Genomic DNA, 21,183 nt, shown 5'->3' on the forward strand with positions numbered 1-21,183 from the left:
GTTTTTAAGGTTATTTACATATTTTTCTAACATTGCAGTTTTTTGCTATAGATTTTTCCTTAAGTATTGCTTTTAGTGTCATCTAACACATCCTGATATGTTGTATTTTGATTTTATTTGGGTTGAGTGTTCTATAAATGTCAATTAAATCCGTGATAACTTATAGTTTCTAAAGTTCCCTGGGGATCATTTCAATCCCTACCAGCCTAAGGGAGAAAGAACATGGAGAAAGGTGCTTGGGAGGTTTTTATGACATCACTTCCACTCAAATTCCATTGGTTAGAACTCAGTCACATGGCTTTACCTAATGGTATGGGAAGCTAGGATATGTAGTCTAGCTTTTTGCTTGGGAAGAAGAGGAAAATGTATTTGAACAAACAGCCAGAAATCTCCTTCTATTCTCTGGGAGGCTTGTATAAGATAAGAAATACTTGAATCATGGGTATACAGTAAATTGTAAAGTAATTGGGGCCTGCTATTTTCTGTAGGGGGAATTTTGTAACTGCTGATTCACTTTAATGGATACATGTTCATTTAGGTTTTCTGTTACTTCTTGAGTCACTTTTTGTAAGTCACTTTTTAGGTATATATAATTTAGGATAAATTTTAAAATATGGTAGCATAAATATCAAAAATATTTTATTAATCTCTGCTATAACTATAATATATTCATTTTTCATTATTAACATTATTTATGGCTTTTATTTTTTCATTTGGTTAAATTACTAGAGTTTTGTTAATTTCATTAGGCTTTACCAGGAATCTTAATTTTTATTTCATTTACTTCTGTTCTTTATTATTTCCTTACTCTGAGTTATTTAGGCTTATTTTGCTGGTCTTTTTCAACTTGTAATTTGGATGCTAAACTCATTATTTTACAGCTTTCCATTCTGAAATATGCATTTAAGGGCATACATTTCCCTTTAATTTGGCTCCAACTTTGTTGTTGCAAGTGCTTTCATTATTGGTTAGTTCTATGTATTTCAAATTTTCATTGATTTATTCTTTAATGCATGAGTTATTTATATTGTGATTTTAAATTCCCACAAGCATAAATTTAAATTCTTAGGGTATATATCAAGTTATTCATTTCAAAATTAATGACACTGCTGACAGAGAATGTGGTAATCTAGCAAAAATTAACAAGTTTTTAGAATCATTACTAGAGAAACTTGGTATCTTTGTTCTTCCTCAACCTAGACAAGGAAAGACCTTATCAATTTTTAAATTACTACTGCTTCCTCATTGACTGTTTATATACCTTTAAACAAATTACTCAACCTCATTTTGCTTTTTCTTTCATCATTTGTTAAGGGGGGGGTAAAATACTTAACTCAGTTTTATGAGAATCAAACAAATTAATATATATAAAACCCTTTGAACTTGTCTGGCATATGGTATTTGTTATCTAAATATTAGATAGTATTGTCATTAGCAAAAGGATAGACAACATAGATCAAAGAGACAGAATAGAGTCCAGAAATAAACTGATACAAATATAGCTAATTGGATTTTTAACAAAGGTACAGAGACAACTCAATGAAGAAAGGATAGTCTTTTCAACAAATATTGTTAGAACCACTGTCTACACATATGTAAAACAAAATAAAAAAATGCTTGCCCATATCTCACATTTTATGCAACATTTAATTTAAAATGAGTCATAAATTTTTTTTGCAATATTTATTTATTTATTTTCTTTAAATAATAAATTTTATTTTTATATTCCCCCATACAATTGCAAACGCCTCATTCTGACCCCAATCCTTCCCCTCCCGCCCCCCACCCCCCAAAAAGTGTCTCTGGTTCATAGTTGTTTGTTGATTTTGATTTTCACTTTCTTATATTCATTTTCCTGGTCCCTTATTTAAGTTTTCTAGATTCCTGCTATGAGTGAGACCATCCGGTATTTTTTTCTTTTTGGCTTATTTCGCTGAGCATGATCCCTTCCAGCGCCATCCATGTTGCTGCAAATTGCATGTGTTTATCTTTTTTGAATGCTGAGTAATATTCCATGGTATATATGTACCACATCTTCTTGATCCAGTCATCTATTTTTGGGCATTTGGGTTGTTTCCAAAGCTTAGCTATTGTAAACAGTGCTGCTATAAACATAGGGGTGCAGGTGCTCTTTGGAATTGATGTTTCTGTGTCCTTTGGGTAAATACCTAGGAGTGGAATTGCTGGATCATATGGAAGCTCTATGTTTAGTAGGTCCAGAAATCGCCACACAGCTCTCCATAGTGGTTGGACCAGTTTGCACTCCCACCAACAGTGCAGAAGAGTTCCTTTTTCTCCACACCCTCGCCAACATTTGTTGTTGCTACTTTTTTTAATATGTGCCATTCTCACTGGTGTGAGATGGTATCTCATTGTAGTTTTGATTTGCATTTCCCTGATTACAAGTGATGTTGAACATTTTTTCATATGTCTGTTGGCCATTTGCATTTCCTCTTCAGAGAATTTTCTTTTTAGCTCTTCTGCCCATTTTTGGACTGGATTATTTTCTTTGTTGTTGCTGACTCTCATCAGCTCTTTGCAGATTTTTGTGATCAGTCCTTTATCATTAGTGTTGGGTGCAAAAATGTTCTCCCAGTTGGTGGGGTTTCTCTTTGTTTTTGTTATTGTCTCTTTTGCTGTGCAGAAGCTCTTTAATTTGATGTAGTCCCAGTTGTTTATCTTTGCCTTCACCATCACTGCTTTGGGTGATGTGTCTGTAAAGATGTCTTTGATGTGCATATCATGGAGTGTTTCGCCTATATTTCCTTCTATGTATTTTATGGTTTCAGGTCTTATGTCTAGTTCTTTAATCCATTTTGAGTTGATTTTTGTGTATGGTGTGAGGTAGTGGTCAAGCTTCATTCTTTTGCATGTAGCGACCCAGTTTTCCCAACACCATTTATTGAACAAACTTTCTTTGCTCCAATGCATAGTCTTTGCTCCTTTGTCAAAGATTAGTTGACCATAAATCTGTGGGTTTATTTCTGGATTTTCTATTCAATTCCATTGGTCTGTATGTCTGTTCTTGTTCCAATACCATGCAGTTTTGATGATTATGGCTTTGTAGTATAGTTTGAAGTCTGGGAGTGTGATGCCTCCATTTCCCTCTTTTTTTTTCAGTAGAGCTTTGGCTATTCGGGGTTTTTGGTGATTCCATATGAATTTCATCAATAATTGTTCTATTTCTTTGAAGAATGCCATTGAGATTTTGATTGGAATAGCATTGAATCTGTATATTGCTTTTGGTAGGATGGCCATTTTAATAATGTTTATTCTTCCAATCCATGAGCGGGGGATGTCTTTCCATTTCTTTGTGTCTTCTTCTATTTCTTTTAACAGTGTTTTATAGTTTTCTTTGTATAGGTCCTTTACCTCTTTTGTTAGATTTATTCCCAAATATTTGATTTTTTTTTGTTTCGATAATAAAAGGGATGGTTTTTTTGATTTCTTCTTCTTCAGATTTATTGTTTGTGTATAGGAAGGCTACTGACTTTTGCGTGTTGATTTTGTATCCTGCCATTTTACTGAATTGATTGATGAGTTGAATTAGTTTTTCTGTGGAGATTTTGGGGCTCTCTATGTATATTATCATATCATCTGCAAATAGTGATAGTTTGACTTCTTCTTTTCCTATTTGGATTCCTTGGATGTCTTTCTCTTGTCTTATTGCTCTGGCTAGGACTTCCAGTATTATATTGAAAAGCAGTGGTGAGAGTGGACATCCTTGTCTTGTTCCAGATCTTAATGGAATTGCTTTCAGCTTTTCACCATTGAGAATGATACTGGCTGTTGGCTTGTCATAGATGGCCTTTATGATGTTGAGGTATGTTCCTTGTATCCCAAGAATTTCAAGGGCTTTTATCATGAATGGGTGTTGCACTTTGTCGAAAGCTTTCTCAGCATCTATTGATATTATCATATGGTTTTTATATTTCTTTTTGTTGATGTGTTGGATAACGTTGATTGATTTTCAGATGTAAAACCATCCTTGTGCCCCTGGAATGAATCCAACTTGGTCGTGGTGAATTATCTTATGGATACATTGTTGGATTCTGATAGCTAAAATTTTATTGAGGATTTTTGCATCAGTGTTCATTAGGGAGATTGGCCTATAGTTTTCCTTTTTTGTGTTGTCCTTATTCGGTTTTGGTATTAGTGTAATGTTGGCTTCATAGAACGTGTTTGGTATTGTCCCTTCCTTCTCAATTTTTTGGAAGAGTTTGTGAAGGATAGGCACTAATTCGTCTCTGAATGTTTGGTAGAATTCATTTGTAAATCCATCAGGTCCTGGGCTTTTGTTTTTGGGGAGGTTTTTGATTACCATTTCAATTTCGCTGCTTGTAATTGGTCTGTTTAGGTGTTCTATTTCTTCTTTATCTAGCTTTGGGTGATTGTAGAGTTGTAGGAATTTGTCCATCTCCTCTAGATTGTTGAACTTGTTTCCATATAACTGTTCATAGTAGTTACTGATTATTCTTTTGATTTCTGCTGTGTCCGTTGTGATTTCTCCTCTTTCATTTATGATCCTGTGTATTTGTGCTTTCTCCCTTTTTTCCTTTGTGAGCCTGGCTAGGGGTTTGTCTATTTTATTGATTTTTTCAAAGAACCAGCTCTTGGTTTCATTGATCTTTTGGATTGTTTTTTTAGTTTCAATTTCATTTATTTCTGCTTTGGTTTTTATTATTTCTTTTCTTCTACTGGTTTTGGGGTTTTTTTGTTGTTCTTTTTCTAGATCTTTGAGCTTCGAGATTAGGTTGTTTCTTTGAGTTCTTTCTTGTTTTTTGATGTGAGCTTCTATTGCTATATATTTTCCTCTTATTACTGCTTTTGCTGCATCCCATACATTTAGGATATTGGTGTCCTCCTTGTCATTCAATTCAAACAATTTTTTAATTTCTTCTTTGATCTCCTCGTTAGTCCAGTGGTCTTCCAGTAGTGTGGCTTTTAATCTCCATGAGGTAGGATAGTTCCTTGCCTTCTTTTTATGATTTATTTCTAGTTTGATGCCTTCGTGGTCAGAAAAGATGGTTGGTATGATTTCAATCTCGGTGTATCTGTTGATGTTTGTCTTGTGCCCCAGTATGTGATCGATCCTGGAGAATGATCCGTGTGCGCTTGAGAAAAATGTGTACTCCGTTTTTTTGGGGTTTAGTGTTCTATAGATGTCTGTTAAGCCCAAATGCTCTAGGTCCTTATTTAGAGCTTTAGTTTCTTTACTTATTTTTTGTCTTGTTGATCTATCCATTGTTGATAGTGGTGTGTTGAAGTCTCCCACTACATATGTGTTTTCTCTGATGTCTGTTTTCAGAGAGGACAACAGTTGTCTGATATATTTTGGTGCTCTTTCGTTTGGTGAGTATATGTTAATGAGTGTTATTTCTTCTTGAAGTATTGTCCCCTTAATCATAATGTAGTGACCATTGGGGTCTCTTTTTATTTTTTTGAGTTTGAAGTCTGTTTTATCTGATATAAGTATAGCTGTTCCTGCTTTCTTTTTTGGCCCATTTGCTTGTAGGATTGTTTTCCATCCTTTGACTTTGAGCCTATTTTTATCTTTTGTAGCTAAATGTGTTTCCTGGAGACAGCAAAAGGTTGGGTTTTGTTTCTTAATCCAGGCTGCAACTCTGTGTCTTTTTATTGAAGAGTTTAGTCCATTTACATTTAGAGTTAATATTGTTATGTTAGCATCTGTATTTGCCATTATGTTTGTCTTTCCTTTGATTTTATTTATTTATTCTTTTAATAACTTTTTTTTTTTTTTTGGTCTTCTTTCGTTGTTATTCGTCCCTCTGAGGTTCTGGCTTTAGGATTCCTTGTAGTATTTTTTGGAGTGGGGGTTTAGTCGTAATGAAATTCCGGAGTTTCTCTTTGTCTGGGAAGGTCCATATTCTTTCTTCATGGAGGAAAGAGAGCTTTGCGGGATAGAGTATTCTTGGTTGGCATCTGTTTTCTTGGAGTCTGTTGACTATGTCCCTCCACTCTCTCCTTGCCCGTAGTGTTTCTTCAGAGAAGTCTGATGTCAGCCTGATTGGTTTTCCTTTGAATGTTATCTGTTTCTTCCCTCTTGTCAGCTTCATTATTTTTTCCTTGTCCTGGATTCTTGTGAGCTTTACTATTATGTGTCTTGCTGTGTTTTTCCTTTCGTGGTGGAAGTTTGGTGTTCTTCTTGCTTCTTGTATATCAATTTTCAGCTCCTTCTTTGCATTTGGGAAGTTCTCTTCAATTATATCCATGAATATTTTCTCTGTTCCTACATCTCTCTCCTCTCCTTCTGGAATTCCTATAACTCTTATATTTCCTTTCCTCATGGAGTCAGATAGTTCCCGAAGTCTTTCTTCATTCTTTTTCCTTCGTACTTCTCTTTCCTTTTCTGTTTTGGTTCTTTTTATTTCTGTGTCTTCAAGATTACTTATTCGTTCTTCCATTTCATCTATTCTGCTTTCATTGCTTTTCCCAGAGTTCTTTAGTTCCTCCATTAATTCTTTGCTCTCCTGCATTTCTTTTACTTCCCTCTTTAGGGACTCAATTTCCTTCTTCTGATCTATCACTTTTTTAATCATGGCAATTTTAAATTCTCTTTCTGGAAGGCTCAGAAGTTCTTCCAAGTTGCTGTCGTTGCAATCTGGGGAGTGGTTTTCTTTTTGTGGTGTGTTTCTTTCCTGAGGAGTTGTTAGGTTGCGTGTGGTTCTTCTACTCCCTACTGTCTGTTTTCTAATTTGTCGTATGCCTTGGGACACTGTGTTGCTCGGACTGACTAGCATCTTGGGTGAACTTCTCCGCTCCCCTCTGGCTCTTCCAGGAGCCATCTCTGTCTTCTGGGGGAGCTTTCTGCTGGTTTTAGGCAGTTTTTACTGAAGAAATGTCCCTGTTCTAAAATGGCGAAGCGGGATGCAGTCCCTGCGCCTCGGTTTCAGGCACACTCTTCTGCGCACCCGGTCTGCCCCGGACGTGGGTGCCTGCTCCCTCTGTGGGCTCAGACTGCTGGTCGGAAGGGGCCTGGTGTGGGCTAACTTCCCGGCTGGCCACTGGGTCCTCCAGAAGCCTTCTACCCTTTTCAAGCAGTCTTAAGAAATTTCCTGTTCTATGGGGTGTTAGTGAATTTTTTTTTCTGGTCGCTAGGTGGCGCCAGAGATCTCTCCTATTGTCCTTGGGGGGCTGTTTTTCGCCTCCCCCCACCCCGTGGGACAGGGAACAGAGCGGGAATGGTAGGGTACACCTCAACAGCTTTGGGGTGCTGTGTCTGCCTTGTGCCCCACCGTCGTGGAGAACCCACGCCCCGAATTTTCGTGCCCCGGGTCTCAGTTCAAAGCCCTCAGTTCCAGGACGAGGGCTGTAGCCCAGTTCAGTGGCGCGGGAATGGCGCCTTTTGCACCGCTCCCATGCCTGGGCGCCTGGTTCCTGCTTACTCAGGGAGGGACCTTCACCTCAGTGAGGACCTCCGCGCGTCTCCCCGCAAACCTAGGTCGCAGGCGCGGGTACCTGGGCAGCCGCGATCCAGGTCTGCATTTGCTTTTCAAGCGCGCCAAGCGCGCCGCTTTTCCGCGCAAGCTTACCGGCAGCCCGGGCTGTGTGCGCATCTCCCGGGGTCTTTGTTCTTCTCTAATGGCGCCCAGAGCCGTTCGCTCACCGCTGTGGCGAATCCTGCAGGGTTCGCCTCAGCTCCCGTTCACGGGGTGTGGTGGCTACAATAGTTCCTTTCCACTCACAGTCCCGCTTGCTGCGTCGTTTGTTCTTGTTGGCCGTTTTGGTTTGTTGTTTCCCTCCTCTCTGCCGGTCAGAGAGTGCCGCCTCTGTGGGCGGGGGAGGGGAGCAGGGTTCTGCGCTTCCCTCCCTTCTAGTCCTCTTTTATGGCCACTTTCTTCTTCGGGTAGTTTGCTGGAGTCACCCGTTTTTCTTCCATGTCCCAGTTCTCACTGGGACCTGCCGCTTTTCCTCCCTATTAACTTTTTTTAATGGGAGATCTTACTCGCAGCGTCTCCTCGCCGCCATGTTGCTCCGCCCCCCATGAGTCATAAATTAAATGTAAAAAAAAAGCTTTTACGGGAAGACATAGGGGAAAATCTTTATGACCTGAATTAGACAAAGATTTTGAGATCTAACACACACAATCCATAAAGGAAAAAAAAGTTGATAATTTGGACTCATCAAAATTAAAAAATTTTGCCTTGTGAAAGACATCATAACAAAAATTGAAAAGACAAGTTACAGACTGGAAGAAAATATTTCCAAATCACATCTGTCTAAGATTTTGTACCTAGAATAAAAAAAATTCTAAAAAATCATAGATTCGAACAAATACTTCACTGAAAAAGATATAAAGATGATAAACACATAAAAAGATGTTCAACATCATTATTCACCAAGGAAACGCAAATTAAAACCACAATGACACACCAATGCACATCTACTGAAATGGTTAAAATCAAACTGAGTATACCAAGTGGGGATGATACAGAGCAACTGGAACTGTTATATATTGCCGATAAGAAAGCCAGAATTTAGAAAGCAGTTTCTTATAAATTTAAATATATATTTGCTACAGGACTCTACTGAAAATAAAGCTTATGTTCAACAAACACCTAGATGCAAGTGTATAATAGCTTTATTTCTAGTTACCCAAAACTGGAAACAACCAAAAAAGTTTCTCAGCTGGGCAATAAGTCACTGTGGTACATCTTTAAAATGGAATGTTACTCAGCAATAAAAAGACTATTAATACATGCAATAACATAGATAAATTTCAAATGCATTGTGCTCAGTGAAAAGAGTCAGACACAAAAGACCATAAACTGTATGATACCATGAAATTCTGAAAAAGCCAATTATAAGGATGGAAATTAGAGATGGAATATAATAAGTGGTTACCAGTAAGTAAAACTTGACTGTTAAGAGACAGAATAAGGAAATTTTGGGGGTGATGAAATTGTTCTGTAAATAGGTTGTGATTAAACATTCTTTGTATTTTGTTAAAACTTATAGGACTATGCAACAAAAAACTGAATTTTACCATGTATAAATTAAAAACTTTTTAAGTAAAAACCTTCTTAGGTTGTGTCTTTGAATATAACTTTTCAACTTCTCTATTTTTTAAGTTTTATGTTATATATTCAATCTTTTCCAAGCCTCACAATTTATGTTATTTCCATTTTTTAATGTAATTGGTTGAGTTCTCAGTATTAAATTTCATTTCATTTAATCTATGTATTAAAAAAAAGAGTTTACTCCATTTTAAAATTTTTGAATTTTTTCATTTCCAATAATTTACCTTAAACTTTTTTTGGACTTTATTCAAAAGACCAGGGTTCCCTTCTCATAGGGATTTTGGTAATATAAAGTCATTCACTGTACCAGAGTATGATTTAGTCTAGGTCTTGTCTCAATGATTTTCTCTGCTGCTTCTAGCTAATTCCTCCTTCCAGAATTCAGTGTCTCACTTACCACCTGTGGTTTTAACCCCTACTCATTTCTCTGTACTCTTTCTTCTTTTGTCCATATAGATTTTGATCTTATATTTAAATAGAACTGCATCTTTTTAATTTTTTAAATATGGGTTTTCCCTATCTTGCTTTTATCATTAAATACTCTCTGATGCTCACTTACACTGTTATACCAGTATGTTCAACTGGGAGCAATTCTGCCTCCCCCCACCAGTAATATATTTGGTAATGTGGAGACATCTTTGGTAAAATGGACAGGACAATCCCTCAGCAAGGACTGTCTGGTCCCAGAGATCAATATTATTGATTTTGAGAAAACCTGTTCTAAATAATTAAATAGTACTATATTTTTCTTTTTCCTTTTTTCTCTTTATTTTTTTAATTATTTAAAATTTTTTACATCATTTTTCATTTTTAAACAATATTTGCTTCCCCCCAGCTCCTCAGGTGTAGTCCCCATAGAGTTTCCATCACCAATGCACCTGTGCACCATCACCTCAGTCCCCTGTGCTCTGCTCTCCCTCCCTCTGATCCCTCTCCCTCCTCCTTCCCTGCAGTATGTCTCTGATTTATAATTGTCTGTTTTTGCTTTGTCGTGTTGTGTACTGTTATTTTTTTTACACTGATGTCTTATTTGGTTTCCTTATATTCCTAGTGTAAGTGAAACCATCTGATATTTTTCTTTTTTTCTTCTGGCTTATTTCACTGAGCATAAATCCTTCTAGCTCCATCCACGTTGCTGCGAATGGCATGAGTTTATCTTTTTTGATTGCTGAATAATATTTCATTGTGTATATATACCACATCTTCTTGATCCAGTCATTTTTATTTTTTTTATATTCCCCATGCAATTGCAACCCCCTGATTTTGACCCCAATCCCTCCTTCCCCCTCCCTCCCCAAAGTGTGTCTCTGGTTCATAGTTGTTTGTTGATTTTGATTTTTTTCTTCCTTATAGTTATTCTTTTTCCTGGTCCCTTATTTAGGTTTTCTAGATTCCTGTTATGAGTGAGACCATCCAGTATTTTTTTTTTCTTTCTGGCTTATTTCGCTGAGCATGATCCTTTCCAGCTCCATCCATGTTGCTGCAAATTGCACGTGTTTATCTTTTTTGAATGCTGAGTAATATTCCATGGTGTATATGTACCACATCTTCTTGATCCAGTCATCTATTTTGGGGCATTTGGGTTGTTTCCAAAGCTTAGCTATTGTAAATAGTGCTGCTCTAGACATAGGGGTGCAGGTGCTCTTTGGAATGAATGTTTCTGTGTCCTTTTTGATTCAATCATTTTTAAATAGTACTATATTTTTCATATGTAGTATCATCATAAGTTATTTAATTGACTTCCAAATGTGGGGCATTTAGATTTTCTTTTCATATTATAAGTATCACTTATGTAACTTCTTTGATACTATTAATTAGTTCCAAATGTAAACATTTCTGAACCCAAAGAAAATTAAGATTTGAGAGGCACCATCTTGGAAGCTGAAAATTACTTAGGAAACAACAGAAGTATGGGAACAAGGTCTTTATCATGCCTTATCTTTTGTGGAACTTATGTTTACAAATAGAGACTTTCAACTAGCTTTATACTTGTAGACACTTTACCCAAAATAATATACTCCTATGTTGTCTTAATGCCCTTCAAGACTATACAGCCTTCTGTGACAACTTTCTATAATTTATTTTATGCTCCAATAGCTGATTTCAGGAATACTTGATCAACCTGACTATAATTACCTCATGCTCTATTTATTCCTAATTCTTTTTAATATATACTATTATTTACATGAGTGGTAGCAAGGATAATATATTTTTTTAAAATAAGGATTGGCTTTAATTTACTGCATAATCTTAATTCAGTTACTTTTTTTACCCAGGCCTCAATTTCGTCATCTTTAAGATGAATTATACCATGTAACTCCTATAAGTTTTTCCAATTATAAATCTGTGGTATATTATTTTATATTCCTTTCATTTAGCTTTTGGCGATGATCTTTTACTGTTCCTGAGATAAAGTGGAAATGAAATGTTTAAATATTTCTAAGATCTTAAAAAATTCCTTATGTTTTTCTTTAATTTCCTCATTTTCTATAGTAATTGATAATACAATCTGAAAATGAAAAGTATCTGATATTGGAAGATTGTAACAAAAGATACTGTAAAAATAACGCAAATCTTCACAGCTATTCTGGGAAGGGAGAAACTAGATAAGAAAAGGAGGTGACACATGTACAAAAACAAAATCTAGGTCTCAAGTCCTGGCAAGGCCAGAGAAATGTGCCCTGAGCCCGGGTCAACATACAGTGCATACAATTCTCAAATTCAGAGACTTGATATTTGTTAGGATGGCTTCAGATATTAGAATTCAAGTCTCCCAGCTTCCTAGTTAATGTCTTAACACTTCACTGCATAGCATTTGAAATATAGATATGTCTTTTAATTTCACCTAGAGAATGAAGATACATGCATGAAATAATTTTTTATAATTTATTTGTATAGGTTTTTTTAACCACTTAACCTATTTTCTGGCTGCTGGTGCTGTTACTTTGGGGATTGGTTTCTTTGCTTTGGCATCAGCTTTGTGGTTCCTAATTTGCAAACGAAGGTAAGGTTTATTATTTAATTTTTTCTTTGAAAAAAATCCAAACTTAAATATTGATTCTTTAATTTGGGGGTTGGTTATAGACCCTTTGATTGGTCAGAGAAAGCTTTACATGTGTAAAATAACCCAAAAAAGAGAAGTCCTAGTAGTATAATAGTCCTAACAGTGTAATAGTAATATTCACACTTTAAGATTTTATGGAATAGTGAGATTCACTTTATTACTTAGAAAATGGAGTTTGAATTATAAGGCTAGAAAATGTAAAAGTTTTTGACTACTAACTTAAAGGTTAAAAACATTATGGAGAGAGAAAGACATTCTTTCTTTAGGAGATATTTAAGAATAGCTGACAGAATGCTCTGGTGTGCTCTAGTGTAGTCTTTTGCCAGAGACCAAGAAAAAAAAAAGATACCTGACACCTCAGTTCCTTTCCATTCTAAAATTTGGCTTTTAAGTTATCTAATCAATTCAATATTTGCTTTAACTGAATTGAAAAGGATATATCATAACATGATCTTCCCACACACTGTTTCAGTGTTCCCTTTCTCCCAAATGAATACATCTGTCCATTTGCACAAATCAAAAAATCTAGGAATTATTCACTTATTCATTCTTTGAACAAATATTTGTTGGGTGCCTGCCATTATTGTAGGTACTGATTGATATGACTGTGAACAGGTCAGACAAGGTTCCTAGACTTGTTTCATAGACTTGCAGTGCCACTGGGAGGAGACAAATAGTGAACAAATAGGTAAAATGCCCAGGGAATGACTTCTAGTGTGGGCAGTGTTTAATCTGAGACCTAATGAAAAGAAGGAGCCAGCCATGTGAAAACCCTGTAGAAGAACTTTCAAAGCTGAAGAGATAGAAAGTATAAAAACTCCAAGTGGGAATGATTTTGATACTGTTCAATAAATAAAAGGCTATTGTAAATAGATCAGAGTGAGAGAGGGAGACTGGGAGCAGATCACTAGAGGAGAACGTCGGGTTAAGAAGGTTATTTTTTCCTCTAAAGATATATACAAAATGGGCCTCCCTGGTGGCCTAAGTGTTAACCAGCTAGGGAGCTACCCACATATGGCACAGCAGACCTCTCCTGTCTCGCCCGCTGCTCCCCTCAGCAGTGTATTTCAGTGGATCTACCTATTCTGCTCCCCACTCTGTCTCAGGTGAATCCTCTCATTCCCCTGCACCTCTGGCTTACACCCCACTTCTTCTATGTGTAAATAAATAAATCTTTTTTAAAAAAAATTGAGCAGTCAGTTTTATTTAATTTCCTTTGCCATTAAAGGTAAATTTATGAAAAGAGTAACATTGAAGTCAATTGATTCTCTCACAATCAGAAGAAGAATATAGGGCCTCCCTGGTGGCGCAAGGGGTTAATACGCAACCTATGAAACTATCCGCAGCCACTGAAGCATGAGTTCAATCCCCGGTCAGGGAGCTACTCACATGGCACAGCAGACCTCTCCTGTCTCGCCTGCTGCTCCCCTCAGCAGTGTATTTCAGTACATCTGCCTGTTCTGTTCCCTACTCTGTCTCTGGTGAATCCTCTCACCCCCCCCACACCTCTGACTTGTACCCCAGTTCTTGTATGCATAAATAAATAAATCTTAAAAAAAACAACAGAAGAATATAAAAAACTCATGGTTAATCTTCAATTGGAAATATTAACCTTGTACAAGAAGTAGCTTAATTTAGCATTCTATGAAAAAAACAGGTGTAATGAAATCAGTGACATATAGGAAGGGAATATATAAGCTGATTTGTGTTTTTAAATAGTAATATATTTATTTCAACTATTAAACCATTACATGTAACTATTGAACAATTTTAATTGGTTCATAATTCATGTTTACTAACATTCTTTATAAAATATTTTTCAGAGAAATATTTCAAAATTCCAAATTTCAAGCAAAGGATGTGCGATGTAAGCAAAGGCCATTAAAGGCGAAGGTTAAATCTCACCCTCAGTGTGTTTTTATTTCTCGAAATTTTCATACTGGAAAATTCCAATTACAGGTAGAGTATATTTCATAGCACTCTTTTCAAATAATTTCTTTTGACACCATGTTATTAGCATTGTTGTCTTTAATTTTTAAACACAGAGTATACACAGATATTTTTAAATTTGAGATACAAAACATGAAGCTAAATTTAAATTAACCAAAGCAGTTAGAACTAATCTATAGGAAACTGGAAAACTAAATGAAAATGTCTCCTTCTACAGTTGCATCTCTATATCTCTAACCTGAGAACCTACATTTGTCTTTTTTTGGAACTGTTGTAGAGATGAGGAAAAATGGATAAGGGGAAAAAAAAAAAACCACCAAAGTTACCAGGTCTATCAAAGGATAGAAATTTGGAGATAAGTTGATACTCAGATAACCTAACCAAGCCAACTAACTGAAATTAAATACAACTTAGCAAGGATTTATTAAGACTTCATTGCATTCTAAACTCTAGACTGGCCTACTGAGGATAGTAAGATGGAACCCAGACCTTGGAGATGCTAGTGTAGGACAGTAGGAAAAGCATATACATAATTAACTCTATGCAATGTGGTAAGTGCCGGAAACATTACATGGGCTAAAATGCTAGTAGAAATTTCAAACTATGGTATAGCTAAACAGAACAAATTCAGTAGGTCCTCATTTAATGCTGTCTTGTGAATGGAGACTTTAAGTGAAAAGGCACATCACGAAAAGTATTTTACAATAGGCTAGTTGATAAAAACCAAAGTTAATTTCCTAGAGCATATTTCTGGTCACAAAACTATCTTCAAACTTCTAAAGACTCCAAACACTTAAAATACTAAACATAATTTGTATCCATTCCTTCATTCATGCATTCATTTTCCAACCTGCTCCTTCCAGTTCAGGGTATTGGGTGACCAGAGCTCATCCTGGCAGCTCAGGGAAAAATGCAGCTTACCACACCATCCCAGGGTATACTCACATCTACCCCACGCCTCCTGGGACAATTTCAACATGCTAGTGAGCCTAATGTGCACATTTTGGGAATGTGGGAGAAAGACAGAGAACCTGGAGAAAACCCACGCAGACAGGGGAGACCCTGAAAACTGCATACCAACAGTGGCCCCTGGGCATCAATTTTTTTTTCTCAGTAACACTACAATAAAATGACTTTGAATGAAACATTATTATTCCAAAACCTGCTATACTCTAATGGCCTTACAACATGCATAGATAAATAGCAACACTGATGGAGGGCAATGTCTCAATGTACATCTTGAATACTGAATTCAAGTTGAACTCAGTGTTCATTCATTTAATAAACATTTTTTGAGCAACACTAGTTTTGGCACTGAGGCTGTATACACATATAAGATATGAATCCAGGCCCAGATAAGCTCAAGATTAATGCAGAAAAGAAAAACATACAAAAAATTAAAACACAATGTGATAAGAGCCACAAAATTGAAGAAATGCAGACAAAGTAACTTCAATTGAGGAAGGCTTCACAGAGGAAACAGTTTTAGCTGGGTTTTGAGACATGAATAGGAATTTGACAAGAAGAAAAAATGAAAAATAGTTATGAAAGGAAGTAATATGTTCAGTAAAAATGTTGCATTTGGAGCCTCAGTTTCGTAGTAGAGAATAGTAGGAAAAGACTCATCATATAAACCCCACATTTCTTTTATCCATCTCCTGATGGATACTTAGGTTGTTTTCATGTCTTTGCTATTATAATTAATGCTGTAATGAACTTGGGGGTGCAGGCATCTTTTCAAGTTAGTGATTTCATTTCCTTCAGTTATATACCCAGAAGCGGGATTGCTGAGTTACCTGTGTGTCTATTTTTTTACTTTTTGAGGAAACTCCATACTGTTTTCCATAATGGTTGTACCAATTTACATCACAAACGGTGTCCAAGAGTTCCCTTTTCTCCACAGCTTGCCAACAATTGTTATTTCTTGTCTTTTTGATAATATCCATCCCAACAGGTGTAAGGTGAAATCTCAATGTGGTTTTGATTTGCATTTCCTGATTATTCCTGATGTTGAGTACCTCTTCATTTATCTTTTGGCCATCTACATGTCTTCTTTGGGAAAATGTCTTCAGATCCTCTGCCCATTTTTAAATCAATTTATTATTGTCTATTGAGTTGCATGCATTCTTTATTTATTTTGGATGTTATTCCTTTATCAGATATATGATTGGCAAGTGTTTTCTCCCATTTGGGAGATTTTCTTTTCATTTGGTTGATAGTTTCCTTTGCTGTGCATAAGTTTTGGAGTTTGACGTATTTCACTTACTGATTTTTACTTTTGTTGTTTTTGCTTTTGGAGACAGATCCAAAAAAATCATGGCTAAGACCAATGTCAAGGAGATTAGCACTATGTTTCTTCTAAGAGTTTTATGACTTCAGGTCTTACATTAAAGTTGATCTATTTTTATTTTTGTGGATGGTGCACAATGGGGGTCCAGTTTCATTCTTTTGCATGTGACTATGCAGTTTTCCTAACACCATTTATGGAAGAGACTGTCCTTCCCCTATATTAGATTCTTGACTCCTTTATAATAAAGCAATTGACAAATATGTGTGGATTCATTTCTGGGCTCTCTATTGTTTTCAGTTTTTGACTAGTATAAATAAAGCTGCTTTTAATATCCATGTACTTTCACTGAGCATAGATTTCATTTTCTCATGGGAAAAATCCCTGAGCATAGAATGGGTGAGGACATGTGTAACTTTATGCAAAACTGTCAAACACATTTCTAAAGTGACCGTAATTTACTGCACTCCCATGAGCAAGGGTAAGTGAGAGTTCTGGTTGTTCTGCATCCTTGCCGACATTTGATGTTAATACTATTTTTTAATTTTAGTCATTTTAATGGGTTTTAAATTGTATTTCAGTAAGCTTTTAATTTAGATGTATCTGATAGCTAAAGGTGTTAAGCACCTTCATGTGTTCATTGGCCAGTTTTATATTTTTGTGTGTGACCTGTCTGTTGCAGTCTTTTGCCCATTTTTAAATTTGCTATTTTGTTTTGTTTGTTTTTTAAGCTATGACTTGAAGGAGTTCTTAATATATTTTGGATATATGTCTATTGTGAGATACATATGTTATACATGTGTTTTTTCCAAACTGTGGCTTGTCTGCTCATTTTTACAATGTGTCATAAAATAAAAGAAAACATGGATGGCCTATTTTGTCATTCCCTTAGTTTGGATAGAATTGAATCAGTCTAGGGCTTAATTTCTGGTTCCCAGACCAGCAATATTAGCATTACCTATGAATCTGTTATGCAGAATCTCAGACCCAACCCCAGACCTACTGAGTCAGAATCTATAGTTTATCAAGCTAAATAGGCATATAAAGCCTGAGAAGCAATATTCTAACATAATATATACAGGACTCATAAATTGTATTTATCTTAAATCCAGGCAAGGTAAGTTCAAGAACTTATCTATGTTGGCCTTTATCTATATAAAAGGAAAAAGTCACAAAGTTATAAAAAATTGCTATTCTATATATTGTATGTGTGTCCATGTGGAAAAAATGTTGTTCTATATATCCTATGTGTGTAGATATACTACATCTATCTATCTATATATATATGTTCCATTTTCATTTTCACTCACTCCATCTTAGATATTATGCACTAGTCCATTGTTTAGCGCTTGAAGGAAAATCTGAATCAGCATCACTTGAGTGTGTTATAATACATGCTCTCAAGCCCCACGCTCAGAGAATCTGTTACTGTAGGGTCTCTCCGATATTATGACCAAGAATGAGCATCTTAACAAGCACAGCAGGTGATTCTAATGCTCTTAAATTTGAGAACTACTACAGTGCCAGCTTCCCAGAGTATAGCTGACATGTACTGTTTGAGGAAATACTTTATTTGCTTCAAAAGAGTTGAATTTTTGAAAAAGCCTTCAGCTAGGATTCACTTTTCTTTTGCTGCTGTTGGTTAATGAAATGAGTAAGTCTAGGAATTCTAATTACTGTTTTTGTTCTCTGTAGTTCTAACTTTAAGTTAGAGAGAGGAAAGAGAGAAATAATTCTATTGCACTCCTCTCCTGGAGACTGCCTTCTGGAACCAGTCTATATTCTTTTTCCAGATGATAGCTCAATTCTTTTTCTTTTCTGTCAAAATATTTCGATAAAATAAATTCATGTCAGAAAAACTATCAGAATTTGTTATGATGCTAAAATATATTATTCCCATATATATTGAAGAAATTATGTAAAAACTTTTTAAAATACAAATAATTTTTATGTAGGAGGAGCAAAGAAGAAAGGAAACATCACAAACAAAAGGTACTTTTCCTCAAAAATTTATTAAAAGAAATTGTAATCAACTTATAGCAATTCATATTTTAAAGAATTAAGGTTATCATAAATGTTACCTAAGTATTTTTACAAGCCATAACAATTCAAGAGAAAAAATAGTGTATTAGTATGTGAATGCACATATATTTTTAGAAAACAAATCTTCCAATATCACTTTATATTAAAATGTGAAATTTAATTTTTGTCCCTATTTATATCCAAAGACACCATACTCAATGCTGTATAGAACTGCTGGAGGGCAAAAGGTCATAAGTGTTTTATCACCCTTTATATATTGCAATTATGTCTTAGTATCTCGAAACATTACACTTCTATATAATATCAGAAATGCTATGTAAAAAGATATCTAAACCAGTTTCATAATTTCACATTTATAAGTTAATATAAATATAAAAGATTTTTTATGATGTTATAGAAATGCGATATTTTCTAAAATAACACATTTTAAAATATCAATCAGCAGCATAAATAATGTAATGATAGAAGCACTAGAGACTTAAAGTATCAAAAATCTATATTGAAGTCCATTTTTTATTTGATTTGTGGTGAGCTGTTTCTCTAAGTCTGTCTTAGTCTTCTCTTTTTTGAAGTGCTAACAATAACAACCTTAATGAATTATTGAGTCTAAAAATGAGATATGGAAGGATTTCAATCCAGTTTGTAAATTGTAATGTTCTATAGGAATGCTATTACTTTTATTGGTATAAAGCCAATCCATAGGGGCCTCCCCTGGTGGCACAGCGGTTGAACGCTGGGCTGCAAAGCTGCCAGCAGCCTCTGCAGCGCTGGTTCAATCCCCGGCCACCAGCGAGGGTCCCACATGGCGAGCAGACCTCTCCTGCCGCCCGCTGCTCCCCTCAGCAGTGTATTTCGTCCATCTGCCTGCTCTGCTCTCCGCTCTGGCTCTGGTGAATTCTCTCACCCTCCTGCGCTTCTGACTGCACCCAGTGCTTGTATAAATAAATAAATAAAACGTCAATAAATAAATAAATAAAAGCTCAAGCAAAATTTAATAAATAAATAAATAAATAAATAAATAAATAAATAAATAAATAAAGCCAATCCATAGGCCCTTCCCATTGTGGACAAAAATAACCTAGCTGATCAAGGAAGTATATATATTTTTAAGTTAGATTATTTTTAATTAAGGTTAAAAAACTATTTGACTTTTCTAATTTTAAGGGACATTGAAGAACTAAGATTTCTAGCCTCTATAGAAACTTCACCTATTAAAATAGGTTCCTTTATTCAGAACAGACTTTTCTAATCTTCATTATCATAAAGATATTGCCAATTACATATTACTGTACTGTACATGAGAGCAACTCAGAATTTTCACTGTAGCATCCTCCTGTCCATTATAATTCTAAAAAGAGTTTGCATTTTTAAAAGAAACATTATCCTTATCATTAAATTTGGCTCACAATTATGTAATATTCATAGTAAATCTAATTTTCTTTTACAGCAATTGAAGATCACTCTAAAGATGAGTTCTGCCTTGCAACAAAAAAGGTTATTTGTGATCCCTCAGAGACTAGCTTGGCAACAAATTGCAGCAGTGCTACCTTAAGTGTATCAACGTTACCATCAGATTCTTGTTATAGCCAAAGTATAGAAGCAGCTGATGACTGGTTTTCTGATGATTCTCCATCAAAAAAGAGCTCACCAATGCCTCTTCTCAGGGAACCTCTAATGGAGAAAGTATTTTCATACCTGTCAACCATTTCATTAGATGAATGTACTGAAAGTGTACTGAATAAGACACTTTGTGATGATCAAAAAGATGACAACATTAAGGAAATAATTACACAAAGAAATACAGAGGTTGAAATACCAAACCTTTATTCAACATAATACTGAATGATTTTGGGGAAAACTTTGTATTCATTGAAATCATGTAAAGTTAAAGCTGAATTACTGGCTTCTGAGTCTCTTAACATGTCCATGATTATATTCCTTTTCTTATTCTTTACCATAGAGTGTTCCTACTTGCCTTGCCCATTCTTATTTCTGGAAACAAAATTACAAGAACTAGAGTGTTGTCATGAACACTAAGTTTAACTCCTTGTATCTCATCAAAAGACATAATAAAATGTATTTCAATATAAGAAGAATTAATTTAAGAAATCATCAGCACAAATATATTTTTGAATAAAGAATTCAGAGCATTTCCTTATACTTTGACATTTTCAATTTATTTTAATGTGGGTCAGGCTGAATAGAATACCTCCACGAGCTTTTTTGAATTTTAAATACACAAGTCATCTGCACTTCAAATCTTATTATATCATGATTTTGGTAAGCAAAAACAAACAAAAAGGATTGATCAAGGGGAGCCTGGAATATTCTGAAGAACCCAAAAAATAATTTTCTTTGTCTTCTTCCATTTCTAGTTCTAAGAATGGAACCCCATCCCTCACGCCATCATGATGACAATGGCAGCAGCTATGTACATTGGCACCTGAATCAATTACATGAATCAGAATTTCTGTCATCTGAAAGACCCTGTGTTAATTTTCTATTTATGGTTCTGATGGATTTCTGATACCCACCATGTACTTAATCTTTTTTTCCCTTTCTCTTAAATATTCTCTACATAATTAGTTTCTCCTTTTTTTTCTCCTGGGAAAAACAATTAACAAAAAATAATATAATTTTTTGTATTTAAATTACTCATATCAATACCTTTTCATGTTGTCCCAGTATCATTCCTATTACAATAAAGGCAACTTGTCTCAAATAAGATAAAAGCATTACCTAGGCCTATATTTCTGTCCTAGGGAAAATATTAAAAAGGATTAGAACAACTTCCTTTT

General features: G+C 35.3%; 1 protein-coding gene across 1 annotated transcript; it reads left to right on the forward strand.

Moving 5' to 3' along the window:
• Positions 1-222: 222 nt before the first annotated feature.
• Positions 223-20,221, forward strand: LOC311176655 (uncharacterized protein C1orf185; the record flags this gene model as incomplete). The annotated part of the gene is made up of 5 exons (XM_084242309.1): positions 223-310; positions 11,940-12,045; positions 13,929-14,064; positions 18,298-18,334; positions 19,833-20,221. 5 exons carry the CDS (start codon positions 223-225, stop codon positions 20,219-20,221), a joined length of 756 nt encoding a protein of 251 aa, XP_084098435.1.
• Positions 20,222-21,183: the final 962 nt, after the last annotated feature.

The sequence above is a fragment of the Talpa europaea genome, assembly GCF_964194135.1.
Source record: "Talpa europaea genome assembly, chromosome: 9".
Taxonomy (NCBI): domain Eukaryota; kingdom Metazoa; phylum Chordata; class Mammalia; order Eulipotyphla; family Talpidae; genus Talpa; species Talpa europaea.